Source organism: Oxyura jamaicensis, chromosome 2 (assembly GCF_011077185.1).
Source record: "Oxyura jamaicensis isolate SHBP4307 breed ruddy duck chromosome 2, BPBGC_Ojam_1.0, whole genome shotgun sequence".
In the NCBI taxonomy this organism is placed as follows: domain Eukaryota; kingdom Metazoa; phylum Chordata; class Aves; order Anseriformes; family Anatidae; genus Oxyura; species Oxyura jamaicensis.
Genome location: NC_048894.1, coordinates 79282076 through 79300864, shown reverse-complemented (window position 1 = coordinate 79300864; position 18789 = coordinate 79282076). Strand labels below are relative to the sequence as shown.

Here is an 18789-nt window from a genome sequence, read left to right as displayed (position 1 = left end):
ATACTCTGAGATGAAATAAAGAAAACTATTTTTTGGTGATAATCAAGTGGCTCAAGCATAGGGAAAACTGGAAAAAGGAAACATTACTTAAGGATTTGCAAAGGGAAACCAAAATGTAAAAAAGCATACAGGGCAAGTCAGAAGGCAAAACCTTATTCCCGCCCCCCATGTTTTGTATTAGGACAATGAAGTATTTTACTGCAAGATTGCCGCAGAATTACATAAAACTACGTCACTAGGCACAGAGAAGCCATTTTGCCTATAACCTACACTATTTTATACATACTCATGTCTTACATATTTCTTCTGTATCAATAAACTGATGTTTGCAATTAAGTATCTGAGAATGGTTTTTCTAACATTGACTTATTTCGTAGCAATAGGTAGGAATGGGGGGATAAGGGAAGGAAGTAGACTTTTTCCCTAAAAGGGAACAAACAGAAAAGTCATGACAAATCTTCCTATGTTGGAATCTAGCTTTTAAAAGAACAGTAATTCTCTCCATCAACTCAGTCACATTAAAGGAAGTTCGTAACATGACAGAGATACCCTGAACTTCTTTCTCAGTTCTTGCTACGTCTGAAAATTAAACAAAAAACAGGTAGAGTAGAAAAAAGGGTTAGGGACAGGAACTTAAGATCATTATCTTATATGTTATTAAAAAAAACAAACAAACAAACACTGAAGTTCATGCATAAATTCTGCACCTTATGTGTTTGTACTAACCCTAAGTATTTGAGAATTACAAGTAAATGTGGACTATGCGCACTATTCCTGGAAGTTGTTCTTTGCATTTAACACTGATTTGAGATTTGTCACTGAATTATACTTACATTTCCCCAAATTCCACTTATCAGAAATTAATCATTTACCTTCTATCTGTGGTACTTCTCCCTGAAGTTTAGCCTTGCTTGCGAAAGGAGCATTTTGTAGCACCAATGCAAACAATGAAGGAATCAGCGACTGCAAAGCAGACAGATACATGTGGAGCTTATGTTCATCCAAGCCATGTTCTCCTTCCTGAAACAGACAGGACATTTAAAGTTTTCAGGTTGGATGCACTTGTGATGAACTTCTACAGATAAATGCTAATTATATAGTAATATATTCTGACCACAAGTCTACTTTGTGTCACCATCCAAACACCCTTCTTGCCCTTAGAATACTTCTCAAAAGAATGAAGCAACATAGATAGCCTGTGGCATTTGGTAATTCACACCATTGAACATACCAATATTCTGCAAGAATATTTTTCAGCACATTTTGAAAAATGGAACTCTTTTGTCTCAAGGACCAATGCACCTAAAAACTTAATAAACTAGTTACCTGTACTCTGAAAATGGGCAGCTTGGTTAAGTATGTTAAATTGTATGAGAGATCCTATTTTCCAGAACTTTCCAGGTATCTACCCCGGCCAAGTGTGCAGACAAACAGACTCAAAACTGCAAACCACGTAATCAAACCATTCAATCATCCTTTTTCTGGTATGCAATAAATACCGTACTTTATTAAAAGCTACACTGCCTGACACTTGTGAAACAGTGTAAATCCAGGACAAATGTATTCAGAAAAACACACACCATCTGGTCACTGACTCAAGTAAGCTTCTTCTGAAATGCACATTTATTATTGGGCTATAAAACAAAATGTTGTTAAAGAAGCATCTGTTTTGTTTGTTCTTTTTTTGTTTGTTTTCTTCCCATTTTGAAGCACAAATAAATGTTAGAGTTACAAAAAAACCTCCAGAAAATTGCTAACCTAAGTAGCAATTGCTTACATTTTTTTTTAAAGTCAGTATATGTAACAAAGACACAAAGAAAACTCTCCAATGTAGAAACAGCTGAACACATACCCTGAGCAGTTTTTCAATTTTATTAAGCAGTGTAGGTATAAGATGGAACTGTAAATTTCCCAGCTCTGTTGTCCAGGCAGCATACGCAGGTAAAAACACCTGATGTGTTGCACTAACTACGCGTTCTGAAGGGTCTCCTAAAGCTGAAAGCAGCAGTTCAAAGCCCTGACCAAAAAAAAAGAAAAAAAAAAAATTAAGGATATAATGACTTTTCCTACAATTTATGCTAAAGATAGCTACACAAAACATGCACAGACTAGAAAAAAGTCACCTATTGTAAAACTTTTACACTAATAAAATGTAAAACAAAGTAGTATATTGAGGCTTCTCAACATACATTCCCACTTCATCTGCAAAGGTAAACAACACGTGGTCCAACAACCTTGCTAGCATTTTTCTACAGTTATCAAAATTAATACATACACATTTTACCACTCCACCTTCAAAAACTCATGACAGGAAAAGAAATTCTTTGCTTTCAGGAACTTTAAATATTATTAGCCAGCATTAATAACAACTACTAGTAGGCTCTGCTGCAGTAGATGAATCTTTGTTAGAAAATGATGATTTCAAATTGGCTAATAGGATCAGGTGGGCAATGAAGCGTTATATTCTTGAAAGTGAATTATGAATTATTAAAGCATCTGTACGAAGCTTACACCCAAGGTTCTAATGACACTTGTAAGAAAATACTTTCTTTTCAGTCTCTGCAATACAATAAAAATCAGCATTCATATAAACCATGAACATTAAAAGTATCAAGAACTGTTTAATAAAAGTATTTAAAATTATGTATTTCCTACTCATGACATAAATATAAAACATTTCATAGACACAGAACCCAACTCAAATTGTACCTGTTGATATTTGTCTGGATCGTCAATGTATCCCATAATGATGCCAAGGCTTTTGATCACAGCTTCTCGTACCAGATCTGCCTTATCTTCCATTAGCATTTGCTGCAGCATGGAAAGTACTAATGAACTACGAATTTCCTTCTGTTTGTAAAGAAGAAAAATTCTTGTTAAATCCAGTGAAACAAGACATGCTGGTTCATATCAATTTTTACAAATAATTTGCCCTTCTATTAGTGCTCGCAAACAACAATCCCTTCCTCCAACTATGGATCCCCTTCTGAATACTATGCATTCAGCTGCCAAAATAGAAGATGAATGAAAATAAAGTTTCAGTAGCCTCATTAGAGCGCCTTTTGTCCTACTAAGCACAGAACTGGAGTCCTTTAACTCATATGGAAGCATGTACCAGAAATAACTGACAGCAAAATACTACTGTAGGCCTAGATTTGGAAGAGTACTTAAAACAGAATCTTTAATTACTTCATTGCTAAATTGGAGAAGTAGGTTTTTAATTTTGATTATTTTCATCTTTGCCTGAAGCTTCAAATTCTAGTCAGCCGCTGACCAAATTTTGCTGCCTCTTTTGACTAGCAGCAGCACTCTTCATGTCAAACATTCCAGTGTCCAAAGAACTCTGTTACTGCGTGCCAATTATTTTTTCAGTGATCATTTCCTTAATTGATCCTAACTACCTTTACTTTATGTTTTCTGAAACAAAGACTATTATATCAGGCTACGCTGGTCATTAAGACATGCTATAGCTACACTGACCTGCTTTCCTCTCTAAGAATACATATTCTCTTTATTGAACCTCCTACATGTGACAAAATACAAAATAACTCAACTGTTTACACATAACATCCACCCTTGACTACATTTAAAAAGGCAACAGATGTTTATGTCATGCAACAGATTTTAACCTTGGTTTCATAAGAAGTATTAAGAGTCATTACCACTACTTACTGGAAGGTAAGGTGCTAGAGCTCCACAAGACTCTGCTACCAGTAGCCGTCTCTCTGGGTATTTGTGGTTGATCTGGTGAAGACAAACAGAAAGGCTATTTGGTTTGCAGAAACCAGTATTCAAAATGTGGTTAGAATGAACTGCAACAGAGAGGTATGTGTGCACCTCTTAGATAAACATTGTCTGTGCCTGTAGAAGTTGCATATGGGTATGAAGCTGCCTCAAATTCCTGCACTGAGGCATAAAGGCCGGGCATATACAGCCTTCTCTGTTGTCCTGTAAGTCAGAGCTTACTATAAGAGAAGAAGCTGGGAAATATGTATGGAAACGCAGCAAAAATAAGGGTAGAAAGCAGTGCATGGGTTGCCAGACTCACAGAAAATATTCTTCAAAGAATATGAGTAACTTGGGAGCTGGCAGATCCTGAAATATTTTGTCTTGTCCTCTAAGAACTACACAAGTGCCCTCTAGTGATCTGAGCCAACCATTGTAGCATAGCTGCGCGGGTCTTGCCAAGCAGTCAGGGTCAGAAGAGGACACAAATACGAGGCCTAAAAGCATTTGCATGCTTTTCAAATTCTGTTCCCAAGTTCAGCATGAACATGTCACATCGCTAAGATGCGACTGAACACAGTTCCAGTTCCCAAGAGCCTCTTACTCCTGTGCTGCCTACCTCCCCCTTCCAAAGGCCATTTGAAAGTTCTGCCATAGAAATTTGATATTGACACTTCTGAAAGAAGTTTGCATCTTGGTGGAATCAGCTTTAATGATCAGTGAGAGAAGAACACTAATGGCTGTGCAATGAAAAACAAGTAATATGTTTCAATACAACTTGTGAATAAAAAAATGTAGGGCAAAACAATGACAGGGAAAAGTGAATAGTTTCATTCTGTCAGGTAAAACAGGATATGCACCTGGTGTGATTACTACTTTTTCTCTTGCTGCACAGAGGAACTGCTATCTTACCATGGAAAAGACCAAGGTAGTGCTGCTATCTGTGTCTTGGCCTTTACTGGGCAGACGTGTCTTCAGCAATCTCAGGTCCCTAAAAACCATGGGAAACTTTGGAGCAAGGAAAACCTACCCTTGGGAGAAAATGATTGGGTTAGGAAACATTTAAACAAATTGGACACATATGAGTCTACGGACCTTGGTGGGATGCACCCCTGAATGCTAAGAGAGCTGGCTGCTGTATTGGCAAGACCACTCTTGACAAACACGGAACGACTGTTGCAATGGGGGAGGCTCCTGAGCACTGGAAGAAACCAAATGTGACCACTATCTTCAAGAAGGACGAGACAGAAGATCCAGGGAACTACAGACCAGTCTGCCTTACCTCACTGTCTGCAAAAGCATTGGAGCAATTAATCCCAGAAACCACAATAATGTGATTGAGAAGCATGTTCTTCAAGTCAGCATGGATTTGCATAGGAAAGACTGATCAGGATCAACCTGACAGCCTTCTAAGAAGAGATGACTGGCTCAGAGAACAAGGAGAAAGCAGGGGATATTGCTTATCTCGACTTCAGGAAGGCGTTTGATACTGCCTGCCATAACATCTTCACATACAGGCTGACAGAGAGAGCTGGGTTTGTTTGGTCTTGAGAAGGGAAATCTCTGAAGATCTATCATGCATATGAAGCAAACTGAACCATCAAGCATGGAAGAATTTCTTGAGTGTCTTTGATTTTTTTTTTTTTTTTTTTTGCATTCATATACCAAAAGGGAACCTGTAATACTTTGCAAGTACGGAGATTTAGATTTCATATATGACAAAAACTATGGGCATACATTAGGCTGCTTTTAATACTTGAAACTAATGGTATCTTTGGCTTATGTGGCAACTTCCTAAACACAAAGTCCATGGTGCTAATAGACATATCCACTTCCTGAACACCTGCCTACTCAAGGGAAATTGCAAATACTCAGTTCATCTGGTTTAGGTGGAGTGGCACGGCAATATAAATACTGCCTGTTACTGCAAAGACATACTGACATACTGGAAAGGAAAAAAGATAAAGATTCAAGTTTATCTAATGCTTGTTGTTCAGGGAAAATTATTAATCCATGACAATGTAAACATAACTGTAAATTGATTATCATCTCTTTTCCTTTAATTAGTAGTACTACATTTTTTGGAAGCCCGTTAATTGGTCACTAGTTGTTAGAGAACTTTTAGCATCCTCAGAGCCTTGATCTAAACTCAGATGAGCAAGCAAGAAAATTCTACGTGTAGAGCTGCGATCAGCAGGCAGACCTATTGCAAAGACTAGTTTGAGATCCAGAGTATGCAGATAAAAATGCTGAATGTTCTGAAAGCCCAATCCTTTGCATCTGTAAACACATTTTGGTTGGAGCCCAACTACATTAACCCCTTCATGATTAAGGGATTAGTGGCATCCACTGAGAGAAGGTAGAAAATCATACTGCATGTGTACTTTTGAGATCTTTCTACAAACTCAGTTTTGTAACAATGAGATTCAGCTACTATTTTGCTGGAGAAAATGCTGACCTGGGCTCAGTACTGCGAACAAAGTCTGGCAAACTGCATTAAATAAATGCATGATGTCATATGGCTTGGCAGCCTGATATGCTGCACTGTCACAGTCGGACTGGTTTGCCTTGTGCATCAGCAATTATCAGGAAACTGGAACGATGAAGATGGGCTCTTACTGAAGTGAGACTGGTTCCTATAAACACTGTTTAATTTTCATGAGGACTAAGAAAAAACAAGGTTTAACTGCTGCGGATCTTTCCTTTAATCAAGGGATAAATTAGTCATACACATAAGCACAAATGCGACATCTAATATGTACTTGCACTGTCAGAAAGCGTTAAAGCAATTAAAAGATTGGACTTTATTGTGTAACAGAGATGGCTGAGTTAAGCATGTGGAGAAACAGGAGATAATTATCAGACCAGAAAGACGGGGCCATCAAAACAAGCATTATGACTCTTGTCATAGCTTAATTATTCACCGTCTTTTAGGTGGTGAAATCCCTTTCCTTCCTTATGGTAGGAAAAACAAAGATTTTCACCTGAACTCATCTTGTTCTGTTCCTTTGTCTCAGATGAAACAGAAAGAGCGTTCAGTTTGGTTGTTCAGTTCTTTCTGTTAATTCAGACTATCTGTAGAAAAGGTCATTGTGCTTTTAAAAGTCACATTGTAAGCTTCAGGATGGTCTTAGAGGTGTAAGCCATCTATACTTCTGACTACATTAATCTTTAATTTTCTGTTGAAGAAGTGTAGATACTGCTCCAAGGACTTAGTAATTACAACGTGAAAGTCAGCATATCTTTGAATGTGAATGGATTTCCAACAGTCTGGAAATGACTGTTTGAAATTTATAAACACACCTCCTTGGCAATAGGTTAGACAGCACTGCTGATGAACACGTGCCGATCTACATTTCTATATAATATGTAGGTACATGATATACAGCTAACTAGAATCTCCAGATATGCTTGATCAAATTTTCTGTTTCTGAATTCTTTTCCATGTTACATAGAGGTATATATAACGATGACAAAAAGCATTCAAATATCTCTCTGAAAAATTCCTTGAACATACATTTATTGAAGCACAAATCTAAAACAACCTCCCCTTCAACAAATAAAACCCAACATTTATGAAGTTGTAACTAATTTACTAGTGTAAAGCACAAAATAACCATTACCTGTTCCCAACACTGTGGTAAAAGCTCAGCTTCTACACGGGTTGGTCCAACATGTCGGGCAAACGCCACACAACCAGTCAGTATCATCTGTCTGAAAACATAAATTTAAAAAAACAATCTGTTTATAAAGAGAAGCTCTATAACGTATGATGTCCTAATTCTTCAAGTTAAGAAAAATGTGTATGGTCAGGCAACAGGTAATTATCTACAGTCAAAATCTTACTCCGTACACACTGACTGAAAGGCTAATTCTTAAATTGAAAGCCATTATATTTTCTACTTAATATACCTTTTCAAGAAACTAGTAGATCCAAAGTTCAATGAACCAGAGCCTGAAAATCTCTGACTGGGGAACCCCTGAGCACTCAATTCATAATGTCTGAGATTGGGAAACTCCGACTAAATCTCTGATACAAGTCTGAATTCTGAATACCATGATTCTCCATGTAATAACTAGATCTAAGTTAATTAACACTACATACTACTTTTATTTAGAATCATCCGTTGGTTTGAATGACCTTTGTTCAAAGTAATTTCATTCTTTCATGAAATGGTTTTGCAACATTCTAATATGCAATTTACTCTCATCTCTCCCGAAATACCAGACTTCACAAAATCTTCAAAAGCCCATTATGGAAGGGACACAATCAATCAATAGTATATATGATGGCCTAGTTTCTATTTATATTCTTGCTAAAAAAAAAAAAAAAAAAAAAAAAAAGGGCAAAACAAACAATTTAGGAGATTGAAAAATACTTATTCCTAAATATTTATTATTTACTATTAGGATCCAAAAAAACTTCAAATACAAATGACTGACCAATCCATGCAAGCACCTGGGTAACTTCAGGAACTATGTGAGGTCAGAAATCCCTCATTATTTTTTCCATTATCTTACCTACATTTAAGACATTTGAAGAACCACCTTCCTCAAAAACAGCTATACACAAAATGAGGTTCTACTGTAGATAAAGAAGTAAAATTTAACTTAAAAGTGGATATATAGGGAAAGATTGAAGATAGATCATCCTGTTGCAAAACACCTAGTAAGGAAGCTTGGAGGGAGGGTCTGGTGTTTGTTTTTAAGTCCACTGAGGCAAAAATGAGATTAAACTACTGGCATTTGCAAAACTGCCAAATTAGCTGTCATTTATCGTATTTTAACTTTTATTTGATGAGAGTTTATTTTGCTACAGTTTTTGAGTTTTAGTTATTAGTGCATTCACTTTCAGAATATTTTCTAAGAGAAGTAGTCTACCTAAAAGATTTTTTCGCAGCATGCTTTAGGCCAAACAAAACAAGCTTTTTTTTGTTGTTTGTTTAATTTATTTTTTAGTTTCTCTACCATGTACAGCAAACTAGACCTTTGATCAAGGTAAAAGGTTTGGGGGAAGAACAAAAACATAATGATTAGATAAGACTCAAGAAACCAGAAGCTGATATTGTTATGGAAATATGGAGACAAAAGATTGTGGCAATTCCAAATTCTACAACAAACAATAGAAGTTCAAATACCTGTCTTTGGTTCTTGACCTACATACCGCACCTAATCACAGAATTGGGCAACAGAGCATACTTTCATAATGTATTAATAGCAAATAGCAGGATACAGTAATCACGTGAGATCTACCACATTAGAAAAAGGGAAAGAAACTATTTTAAACTAAACCTCAAAAAAACTTGAATGAAATCTCAAAATTAAATCAGACTTCCTTTTTGCCTTGGCGACAAAGTTGGGAACTTTCAGATATTGCAAAAATATTAAAAAATAATGTTTTTAATATTTTACTATAATCACTCTTAAAGTATGTGACAATAGCTGGTATTTCAGGGAAAGGAAAGGTTGAAAGGATCTCAATTACAAGTCATTGAAACAAAATATGTTAACGCTGAACTCTTCCAAAAGTTGCCATCTCAACTGGATATGGGGCAAAATGTATTTCTAGTTATTGTCAAAATGCTCTCTCTTGTTAACAAAATGTTGAGAAGGCTTTCCACAAACTGTTCTCTTCAGCCTACGTGCTTACGATCCTCTAGGCAGGAACATAAAGCAAATCAGTACTACTCAGCAGAGCACTACTTTGCTTCATCAGTACAAAAACAAAGTAATAAAAAATCAGTAAAAGTACAAAAACATCAGTAAAAAAAAAAAACAAAGTGAAATCAAGAATCAGACTCAAGGAACTGGACAAGAGTTAGAGCAGAACACATAGCTTAACACTTCTTAGCTCTTCCTAGGGGTTTTAGGAAGTGGCTGCATGCACTGGTAAGCAATTTAGTCTTATAAAACACAGTTCAGAATCTTTTGTTATACCTAAAGGTTACATTAAAAACCTGCTTATGAGAGTTTTCCATAATATGTCAACAAGTTACATGAATTCTGCACGAAGTGGCATCATATGAGCCAAGAGAACTCATACTAGTCCTACAAAGTGTAATGTATTTTAATTTTTCTTCAGTAAGAGAGCTGTTTCTACATACATCATGCTAGGAGATCTTCTGAGGAGTTTACATTTCAATCTATGTTTTAACCTTGTCCTAAAACACCCCAACAATAAGCTACTTTCTTCATGGCTGCCTGGCTTCCAAAAATGACATAATTGTCCAAAAGCAGTTTAAGTAAAGCTAACACGTATTTGCTTGCAGAAGAGAATTTGATACACGTTTGGAAAAGCCAAATAGTGAATTAATGAGCAGAGCCTTGAGGATAAAAGTGGGCTTGTTAATACGACAAATGCACAAGACTACAGTGATATGTGATGCCTGCAAGCACCAAAATGCCTTTCACAGGGACAAGGACAACACAGGCTTTCTGACTAACTGTTAGCATACTTTACAAGGTCAAATATTTATAGTAAGCAGGAGGTTTATTTTAATGGGTTGTTCAGTATAAATGCGATGCCATATTTCAGTCTTCTACGTTTAACAAACTAAAAAAGTCAACTTATCATCTGCTACTTTAATGTATAATGTAGGCTTGTGCAGTGTGGCAGTAGGTGACTGAACAACATAAGAGCTAATTAACACCATTGTCCTGGTGATTAAACCTGAATGTCTTTGCTCACTTGATAGCATGCAAGACTGCTAAAACATTATTTAAACTTACTTAGATAAAAAACAAGCTTGAACAATATACTTCCATAAAAATATGATGTAAAAAAATTACTGACTGAAACAAGCTCTGAATAAGTATTTCCCAATTTCTATGCAGAATCTCTTTTCTTTGATGGAGATTATTCTTCAGTAAGGTGCAGTGGCAACATTAAAATTGATTACAATTTACATGTGTGTAAATAAGTCATGCATATACGGGGTGTACCCCTCTGCCCTCCAGGGCAGAACACTCTTCCCAAATTTATGATGAAACCAAGTTATCATTTTTAGATATAAATTTCTATTTCACAACAAAGAATGAACAACTTTAAGGAAAAAGCAAGTTGGATTTTCTTCCTTCTTAGCTGCTGAAAATGACATACCCACAACAGCTAAACAAATGTATGAAAAATCAACCTGACAGTTCACCAGCCTTGTGACAAATCAACTACAATGGACTAGAATTGAGATGCAGCTTCCTGCCCCTCTCAATCACAGAATAGTTTTAGTTTCACCATCTTCATGGGACATGGAAAACATTTTAGAGAACTGTAGATTTTTCAGAAGGAATTTTCTGAGGTACCTGAAGTAGAACAAGGACTGCTTCTTTACATCATTTCAACCTGCATGGTGCCACTGTACTACAAGTTAACTTATTTTTTTTATACTTTTGTGTCTGTTTGTTTTAGTCTCCAAGCCATCTCTTTCAATTATACATCATCACTATATATTAACATGGGAACGATTTAAAAAGACACCAGAATACTTGGGTTTCAGAGATTCTTCAAAAGAAATGTGTTTGGCTTATTTCATTAAAGCCTATTTTGTCTGAAGACAGACAGAGAAGCAACAGATACAGATGCTTTATAACAACTCTGAATAAAATAATGAAGAACAACAGATCACCAAATACGAAAAAAACTTTCCATAATTAAAGAAAACAAACCAGCTAGGATACAGCCTTCCAACCTTAAGGATAATCTAACCCAGACCGGTACAAAGTCAGACATTCTGACTACTAAGAAAGACCTACATTTATAAAGCAAAATAAAAACAGTATTTTGTTTTAAAGGTTTAACTAAAATAAAACAAAGCTCTAATACTTGTCAATACTAAATAATTTGCTTCAGTCTTCTGAATTTTTATTACTATCATAGTACTGAGCCACAAACAGACAGAGCACTACTTTCCTCCAACTGTTTTCCCATGCTAAATAAACACGGTATTTAGCTAACAAACATATGGGAAACTAGAACACACTAAGGCAGGAGTTTAAAAAAGCTGCTTTGATTCCTTTAACTACCTCTACTAAGAATAGGATCCTACTTCGTAGTTTAGGATCCTACAAGTTTATTTTTACAGAACATTCCAGTTCACCCTTAAGGAAGAGAGGAACTGAAATGTTACACTGCAGCTAACCAAGCACATTCTTGCATTTCACTAACTAGAAAGTACAGGTTATAGAAATGGAAAGCCCCAAAGTCCACATAAATTTGTCGAAGTTGTACCAACAAAATATCAACTTCAGTGAAACGTGGTTAAAATCATCCAGTAATATCCAATTTCTATTAGTTCTGCTTCTCTGACAAAGAAAAAACGTTCCTTCTTGTCCTGCAACACACAAATGCAAACACACCTTTGCTCATCATCTGGTCGTTTGATCAAATTGAACAAGATGTGTAGAAGCTGATCTCTCTCTTTGGGTTCAGGATGGAGGCAGGCCGTACACAGGATGAGTGGGATCAGTTCCTAAAAAGTTGCAGGTAGGGGAAAACCAAACAGAGTAAAAATGCTTTTGGCAAATTTTCATTAATAGAAACAGAAGCTAAGATGATAAATCTAGTCACATAACATCAAATAAGTTACAGATGTTTTCGTCTTGACATCTTATAAAAGTGACCTGAGAAAAGTGAAGGCATATGAAAGTTAGAATTATTTTCCTGCTAGGAAAGATGAGGGGACAACCAGCATAGAAAATAAAAACCTCTACAAAAATTACAATTAACATATTCAAGTCACTTGTAACCAGGGTTACAGGACATAAATGGTCTATATTTTTTCCACTACCTACTGAACTAAGAAAGCTCCACAGACATCTATGGAACAATCTGTGGAGTTAGGGATAAAATGCCCAATGAAGCACACACAAAATTTTCATGCACAGATTTTAATAAGCATCATGGAACATACACTGGTAAAGGTGACTGCAGACAAATACCTTCTAATTTGTGTTGATTGAAAATGACATGGTTTCTTAGAAGATTTTTTTCAATAAATAAGCAATATCTGAGTCTGAATTTTATCTTTAGAACAATTCATTTTCCTTACTGAATAAACTACCAAGAAAATACCATATGAAACAATAACTAAGAAAATACAAGATTATTCACAAAAGCAAAGATTTTCTTATCTATATGCCTTAAAACTTTAATGGCATTCATTCCCAGAAGAAAGAAATGTTTGGAAGACATGGACTGGAAGTCCCTTTCCTTGACCCTGATAATAGGAGCCTTTACTCCAACCCAATTTGGAAACCACACAATTTCCAGTTGATTTTAATAATATATGGGCAGAAATATCACAATGGGAGTTTGGGGGAGAAAAGCAACACAAACCAAGGTGTCTGCAGAGAAAACACAGGCTAGTAGCCAGGAGACTGCCTCTCCCACCTAGCCCACACTTGGGAGACAATTTCAACAGAAAAGCTCTTTGCAAATTAATAAGCAGTGACTAACAGGCAGATGACACTGGCAAAACACTTCAAATTACCAGGAAAGATTGTACAAAACCTAGAAAAAACTGTAGTTCTCTAACTTCTTTGCAGGGAGGTGCCAAATTCTGCTTGCAGACATTCAAAGTGACCTATTCTTGATGTTCTTGAGAAGCTAATTAAACAAGCTCAACTTTGATTATCCTGAACAGCCAGAGCTATGTTTATTATAAGCAAAGAACAATGCTCTGTTTTAGAGCATCGCCTAAGCTAGTCTACTCCTGATAGTTCTTGTTTTCATCAAAAAAAAAAATATCTACTCAACATGTTTTTTTCCCCCTGAAGATGCCCACGACAGGTCCTAAAATGTATTTCAGTGTTTTGCGAGTCCCTTTATCAATATTTAACCCATCAAAAGGTATGGATTAGGAAAATTACAGTGAGACAGATGAGTGCATACAGAAATACCTCACCAACCACTTCAATAATCTGGAAGTATGGAAGGAGAAATGAAAACTAGGTTTGAGCAATTGGACACTTCTGTTTCTCAACATTTTAATACGAACCAATTTTTGGTTTTGGTTTTCTATGATTTTAGCACAAGGTAAAAAAATGTGAAAACCTGTAATAAAGAGATTTTACAAATGTTATTGCACAAAGAGAAACTTTCTTCATTTGAAACCTCCCTTCCCTCTAGAATTTGCAAGTTATATGTTATTCTTTGTATCTTTAACGTTCAGTTTTTGCTCCTATTTGAAGTTCTGAGAACGGAGGGGACTTAACCTATTTATTTCTGTGTTTTGTACTTCACAGAAGCATTTTCTCTACTGCAAACACTGTTTTAACTCAAAAAGATTCTTAAAAAAAATTACAATAAAAATGCCACTCTAAATAACCAATACTTATACATTAAGGTAAGATCTTTCAAAAACTAAATCCAATTGGATTTTGTATGTACAAAACATAATTACTAACTTCACCATAAAAATTATAGCCCATGGAAAAACCTTTTACAAAAAAAGTAACTACATTACTATGCTGAGAAATAACTTTCTGAAGGCTCCTCTAAGTTCAAATCATCATAATAGTTTTGCAAATGCTCCTAAGGATTCTTATAAAGATTATTAACATATATATCTCCCATGAAATGGGACACATAGTTTTAAGGAGGTTTTGTTTTGTCTGTTGAAATCATTACGCTGACTCCACTTTCCTACTATGTTTGAGTACCTACTCCAAATCTCAATTGCTCACTTAGAACTACTAGATTTCAAAACAGTGCCATGCGATTTTTTTTTAAGCTTCCTTTCAAATTAAAGTTAATGAAGTTGCTTTTTTCCATCTGAGTCTGTATGAAAGGAAAACATCTCTGAATATTCACCTAGACAACTGTCGATGAATTACCTAACACCACTGATACGGGGCAGATACAAGGCTAATTCTTTACCTTGTAGAAAGCTGGTTATTATAGCTGATGGAATTAGCTGTATTTTCTTGTCCATTGGTCATTCTTTCATGCATACTATGGGAGAAGAGAGCGTTCTCTGCATCGCTGCATCAGTGCTGCTACAGTTCCTTCTATTAAGGGGAGTGGAGAAAGAGTGAAAAGTCTTGAACAGTGTTGTGCGTGTTCCCTACAGACTTCACAGAAAGGAAGGTAAAACTGGAGATGAAAGGGTCTTTCTCTAAAGAAGAACAAAACTGCTCTCATAGATGGACAGAACAGGTCAAGTGAGGTCTTCTGAAGATTTAAGAAGGAACAGATTCTTGTCTGAATATTAAAGATGATTAAGAACACAGCTGTACAACACCAACTTACAGGCAGATTCAACTTCATTCCTTTTTGTTGCTAAAGGACATGCCTTAGATAAATCCCAGATTTTTCATTCTCAAAAAAGCCAGCAGAGGAATGCTGTAGAAAACTGCACATTTTCCAGTTACACAGAACAGAATTGGCATTTTGATAATCAAGGAGAGGGCTTCCAGTGCTAATTGAAACATTCTGCCTTCCTTGGGAAGGAATACCACTTGTGCTGACACTTAGACGTTAAGAATTTAAAATTAAAATGAAACTTCCCTTCTCTATTTAATTTTGGATCCTTCCTAGACATCTTGTACATGCCCCACAGTTGCCTTTCCCGTTTGCCTCTGACTTCAAAGAACTGTGATTAGTTTCTACTGCTGCCAGTAAATGATATCAGAAGGAGTAACTCGCAGAACTGAGGTAGTTTTCTCATTAGAGGGCAAGCAGACTGACATCATATTCTCAGCGTTTGTGATTTGATGAGTGAGTCCAGAGATAAACCACCATGTGCTGGAGGTCTCACCTCTATTACTGAAATGGTAAGCTTGTTTCTGGGGTAGTTTGTATTTGCAGAATGTCCAATTGTAGAAGGGAGAGGAAAAAAAAGTTAATTTGTTTTTACTGTGAAATGAGCCACACGCAGGTAAACCATGGACAAGACCACAAAGTTGACCCTAGCACACTGCACAGAAGAACTGAAACCACCCAGCTTTTTGTTTTGCTTCTGGGTAACTCTCCTTTTAGGTCTCCCCAAAGAAGAAAAAAAAAACAAAACTTTTTTTCTACAGCTTGAAGTATACCATAGAACCTTTGCACAACTTCTCCCTAACTTATAACATATTCTGTGATCTTCGAACAGGATTCACTATTTGAGCTGACTGAAGTTCTCAATAACAACAACATTTACATCGGCATATGAAGCAGCTCTTTATTATGGTCAACAGCAGGTGGCTTTTTAACAGGAACTGGCATTACCTCAACTAGAGGCAAAACACTTCCTCCTACATGTTAATATACATATACTACATATACATATTATAGCAAGCATGTGTCTATTTTGCTGACAACTTTCTTATAAGGTAGCATGGTATTTTCCTATCAGTGTTGCTGCCCATGTTGCAAGATTTTTGTTTAATGTTCTGACAAGTCTTGTACAACTTTCTCTCACTACTTATGTCTTTGTGTTGAAGTGTTCATCAATAAAATAATCATCTCCAAGAACAAATGAAATTAGTGTTAGGTGCCAAGATTGGTTACTTTAATAGCTTGGCATTGTCATCTTTATTATTTGAAATATTAAAATTAACAATGTGGTATAGAGCTGTAAACATAATAAACCAGGATGACATTATGATAGATCTCATGAATGTGTTCCTTTTACTCTTCTCTTCTAGTCAATGTTTAAGTTGTGATCAAATATTATATTGTCACATTATTTATTTTATATATTAAATTATTGTATTATATAATACTACAACATTATGTGTTTTTTCTACAATGTAAAGCTTCTGAATATTAACAAAGCTCACAAGCTTGCTCGAAGCAAGTGATACAGCTGCAGGTGCTAGTTAAGTTACAGGTGCAGAACCTCTTGTGCAAGGATATATTTGAAGTTCAGAATTTAGACATCTTTTAGTTTTAAAGTGAAAAAAATTAATTTAGTGTTAATACATGACACAAACTGTAAGAGCCTACATAAGCCTAAATTGTACTAAGTAGCAGAAAAAAAAAAAAACTATTTGTTCATTTAAATGTTTCTCTTCTCCCCTATTATATTATTTCTCCCCTAAAAGAGGAGGGGTCTTTTAGAATGGACTGATGGATGACTGCTTTCATGCCAGGGAATGTGTGTGTGTGGAGGAAGGGTAGGGTGCGTGTGTGCTTTTTGTTGTTTTTCATTGTTTTTAATTTTTGAACAAAGCCTGCATTCAACTCTGAAGAAATAACAGCAGAACTCTGTTCTCAGCATGTTCAACTCTATATAAATAGAAGTTTCCCAACACAAAAAGTGTTAGAAGATGACATTCAGTAAGCTATTGCTATTATGATTTTGCTAAGTTTGCATTACACTAATGAAAGCTAACCAGACAGAGAAACTAATCCTGGAATAACAGGGAACTGAAAGGTACCAACAGTCACCAAAGTGTTTCTTGATTAAGATAAAGTGTAACAAGATCCTGATACTAAGTCAAAAAGCTTACTCTGGTGCAAACTCTGCTCAAAGACTACAGATGGCAGAGTATGGGAGTTGAACATGGAAGCAAAGTTACTTCTGTTACCTGACACAGACACTGATTTTTACATTTATTAAGTCCGACAAATCAGTTTTGAATTGATTTATTATTGCAAAACAAAATTTAAATGTCTTTCCTCTAACTAAAATTTAGCAAAAGGAATTTACTTATTGTATATCTCCTGACAAATACAAGGTGGATGATTACATTTTTATTTTGTTTAAATAAATGTACTTCAGTTTTAAGTGATAAATAGATATTCATACCCAAAGATTTTTTTTGAAGATTTGTTTTTAGCATTTTGCTACTTTTCATTCCAGTTAATATTTGCTGGCACCATGTCCTCTGTATGTGAGTGCACATACAAATTTAAACACATTCATATTTTCCAGTAGTTAGAATAAACTAAAAACATGAGATAAAAATAAAATTAAACTATGCTGACGCATGGAATTTTCAAGACCTACATTATGTGTTATTGCTTTTACCCAGCTGAACTGGTTTAAAATTATCACCTCGGCCACCCTGTTCATTACCATGTTGTCCCTTCTTTCCTATCTTCCATCAGAACCTAACAGAAGCAACAACTAAAGCAGCACCAGTACATAAAATAAGTCATTTCAGAAATGTGTCAGTCATTCTGACACTAACTAGTTGCTCAGATGTTAATAAGTGGTTCATTAAATATTGTAGTTGACAAGTCACACAGCCTGCTACTAACTTTAAGACGGTGACAAGCATTCATGAAATGGCCTCTCATCTCTCGTGAAGGACAATACCTATAGAGAGACTGTCATTCTCCACAAACACAGTTTCTCCACAATGAAAATACACAGCACAGTAATTCCAGCTTAAGATTTTGCAGCCAAACAGAATGTGATGGATGCTTAAGAACTAAGATGGGGGGGACACTAGAGATTCAATACAAAATTATGTTTAATTCTCATGCTTTACATACTAACAGAGAAAGAACTTAAATGACACCATTATATATTTTCATAGCAGACTAGTAATCATTTTTTAAGTATCTTGCTCAAATCCATGGTCTTTTGATACGTTTTTACTTGACGTATCAATAAAATTCTGCTAAAACTTTCTAACAATACAACTGTTAAGACAAGACCCAAAGCTGTACTTTGTTGAAGAGAGCCTAATTCCTAGTCTGGGTTTTCATAATACTGATATTTAAAAATACTAACAGACGGTCTACTGAAATTTTCCTTCAAATTCCACGACTACACCTGAAAGAACATTACAATAGCTACAGCAGTGGGTGGTAACCAAGAAAAGATTTTTAAAGAAAATTTCCATTCTTGGGACATTAAGCATCCCATGCAATCCAGTTACAAAATCCTGAATTGTGGGATCTTCAAACAAATTGAAACAGGTGATTCATTTAAGATGAAAATATATGTAATCCACTCTAGTTTCAATTGTAAAACAAAGTATGTAGGGAATAGCCTGTAAGTCACAGAACTATTAAATGCATTACACAGATAATGCTACAAGCTGTGAAAATAAGCCAAAATACCACATACTGCCAAGCAGAGGGAAGGAGAGGAGTAATTATGAAACCAGAAATTAAGCACTGATCCTGGA

General features: G+C 35.7%; 1 protein-coding gene across 1 annotated transcript in view; it reads right to left on the bottom strand.

Moving 5' to 3' along the window:
* RELCH (RAB11 binding and LisH domain, coiled-coil and HEAT repeat containing) overlaps positions 1-18789 on the bottom strand; it is a 77154-nt gene that overhangs the window by 20266 nt on the left and 38099 nt on the right. Inside the window, exons 13-18 of the mRNA XM_035316315.1 lie at positions 12079-12191; positions 7350-7440; positions 3673-3744; positions 2710-2850; positions 1853-2017; positions 873-1020 (exon numbers count right to left, since the gene is read on the bottom strand). Coding sequence (XP_035172206.1) covers positions 873-1020; positions 1853-2017; positions 2710-2850; positions 3673-3744; positions 7350-7440; positions 12079-12191 — 730 coding nt within the window. The remainder of the gene's footprint in view (positions 1-872; positions 1021-1852; positions 2018-2709; positions 2851-3672; positions 3745-7349; positions 7441-12078; positions 12192-18789) is intronic.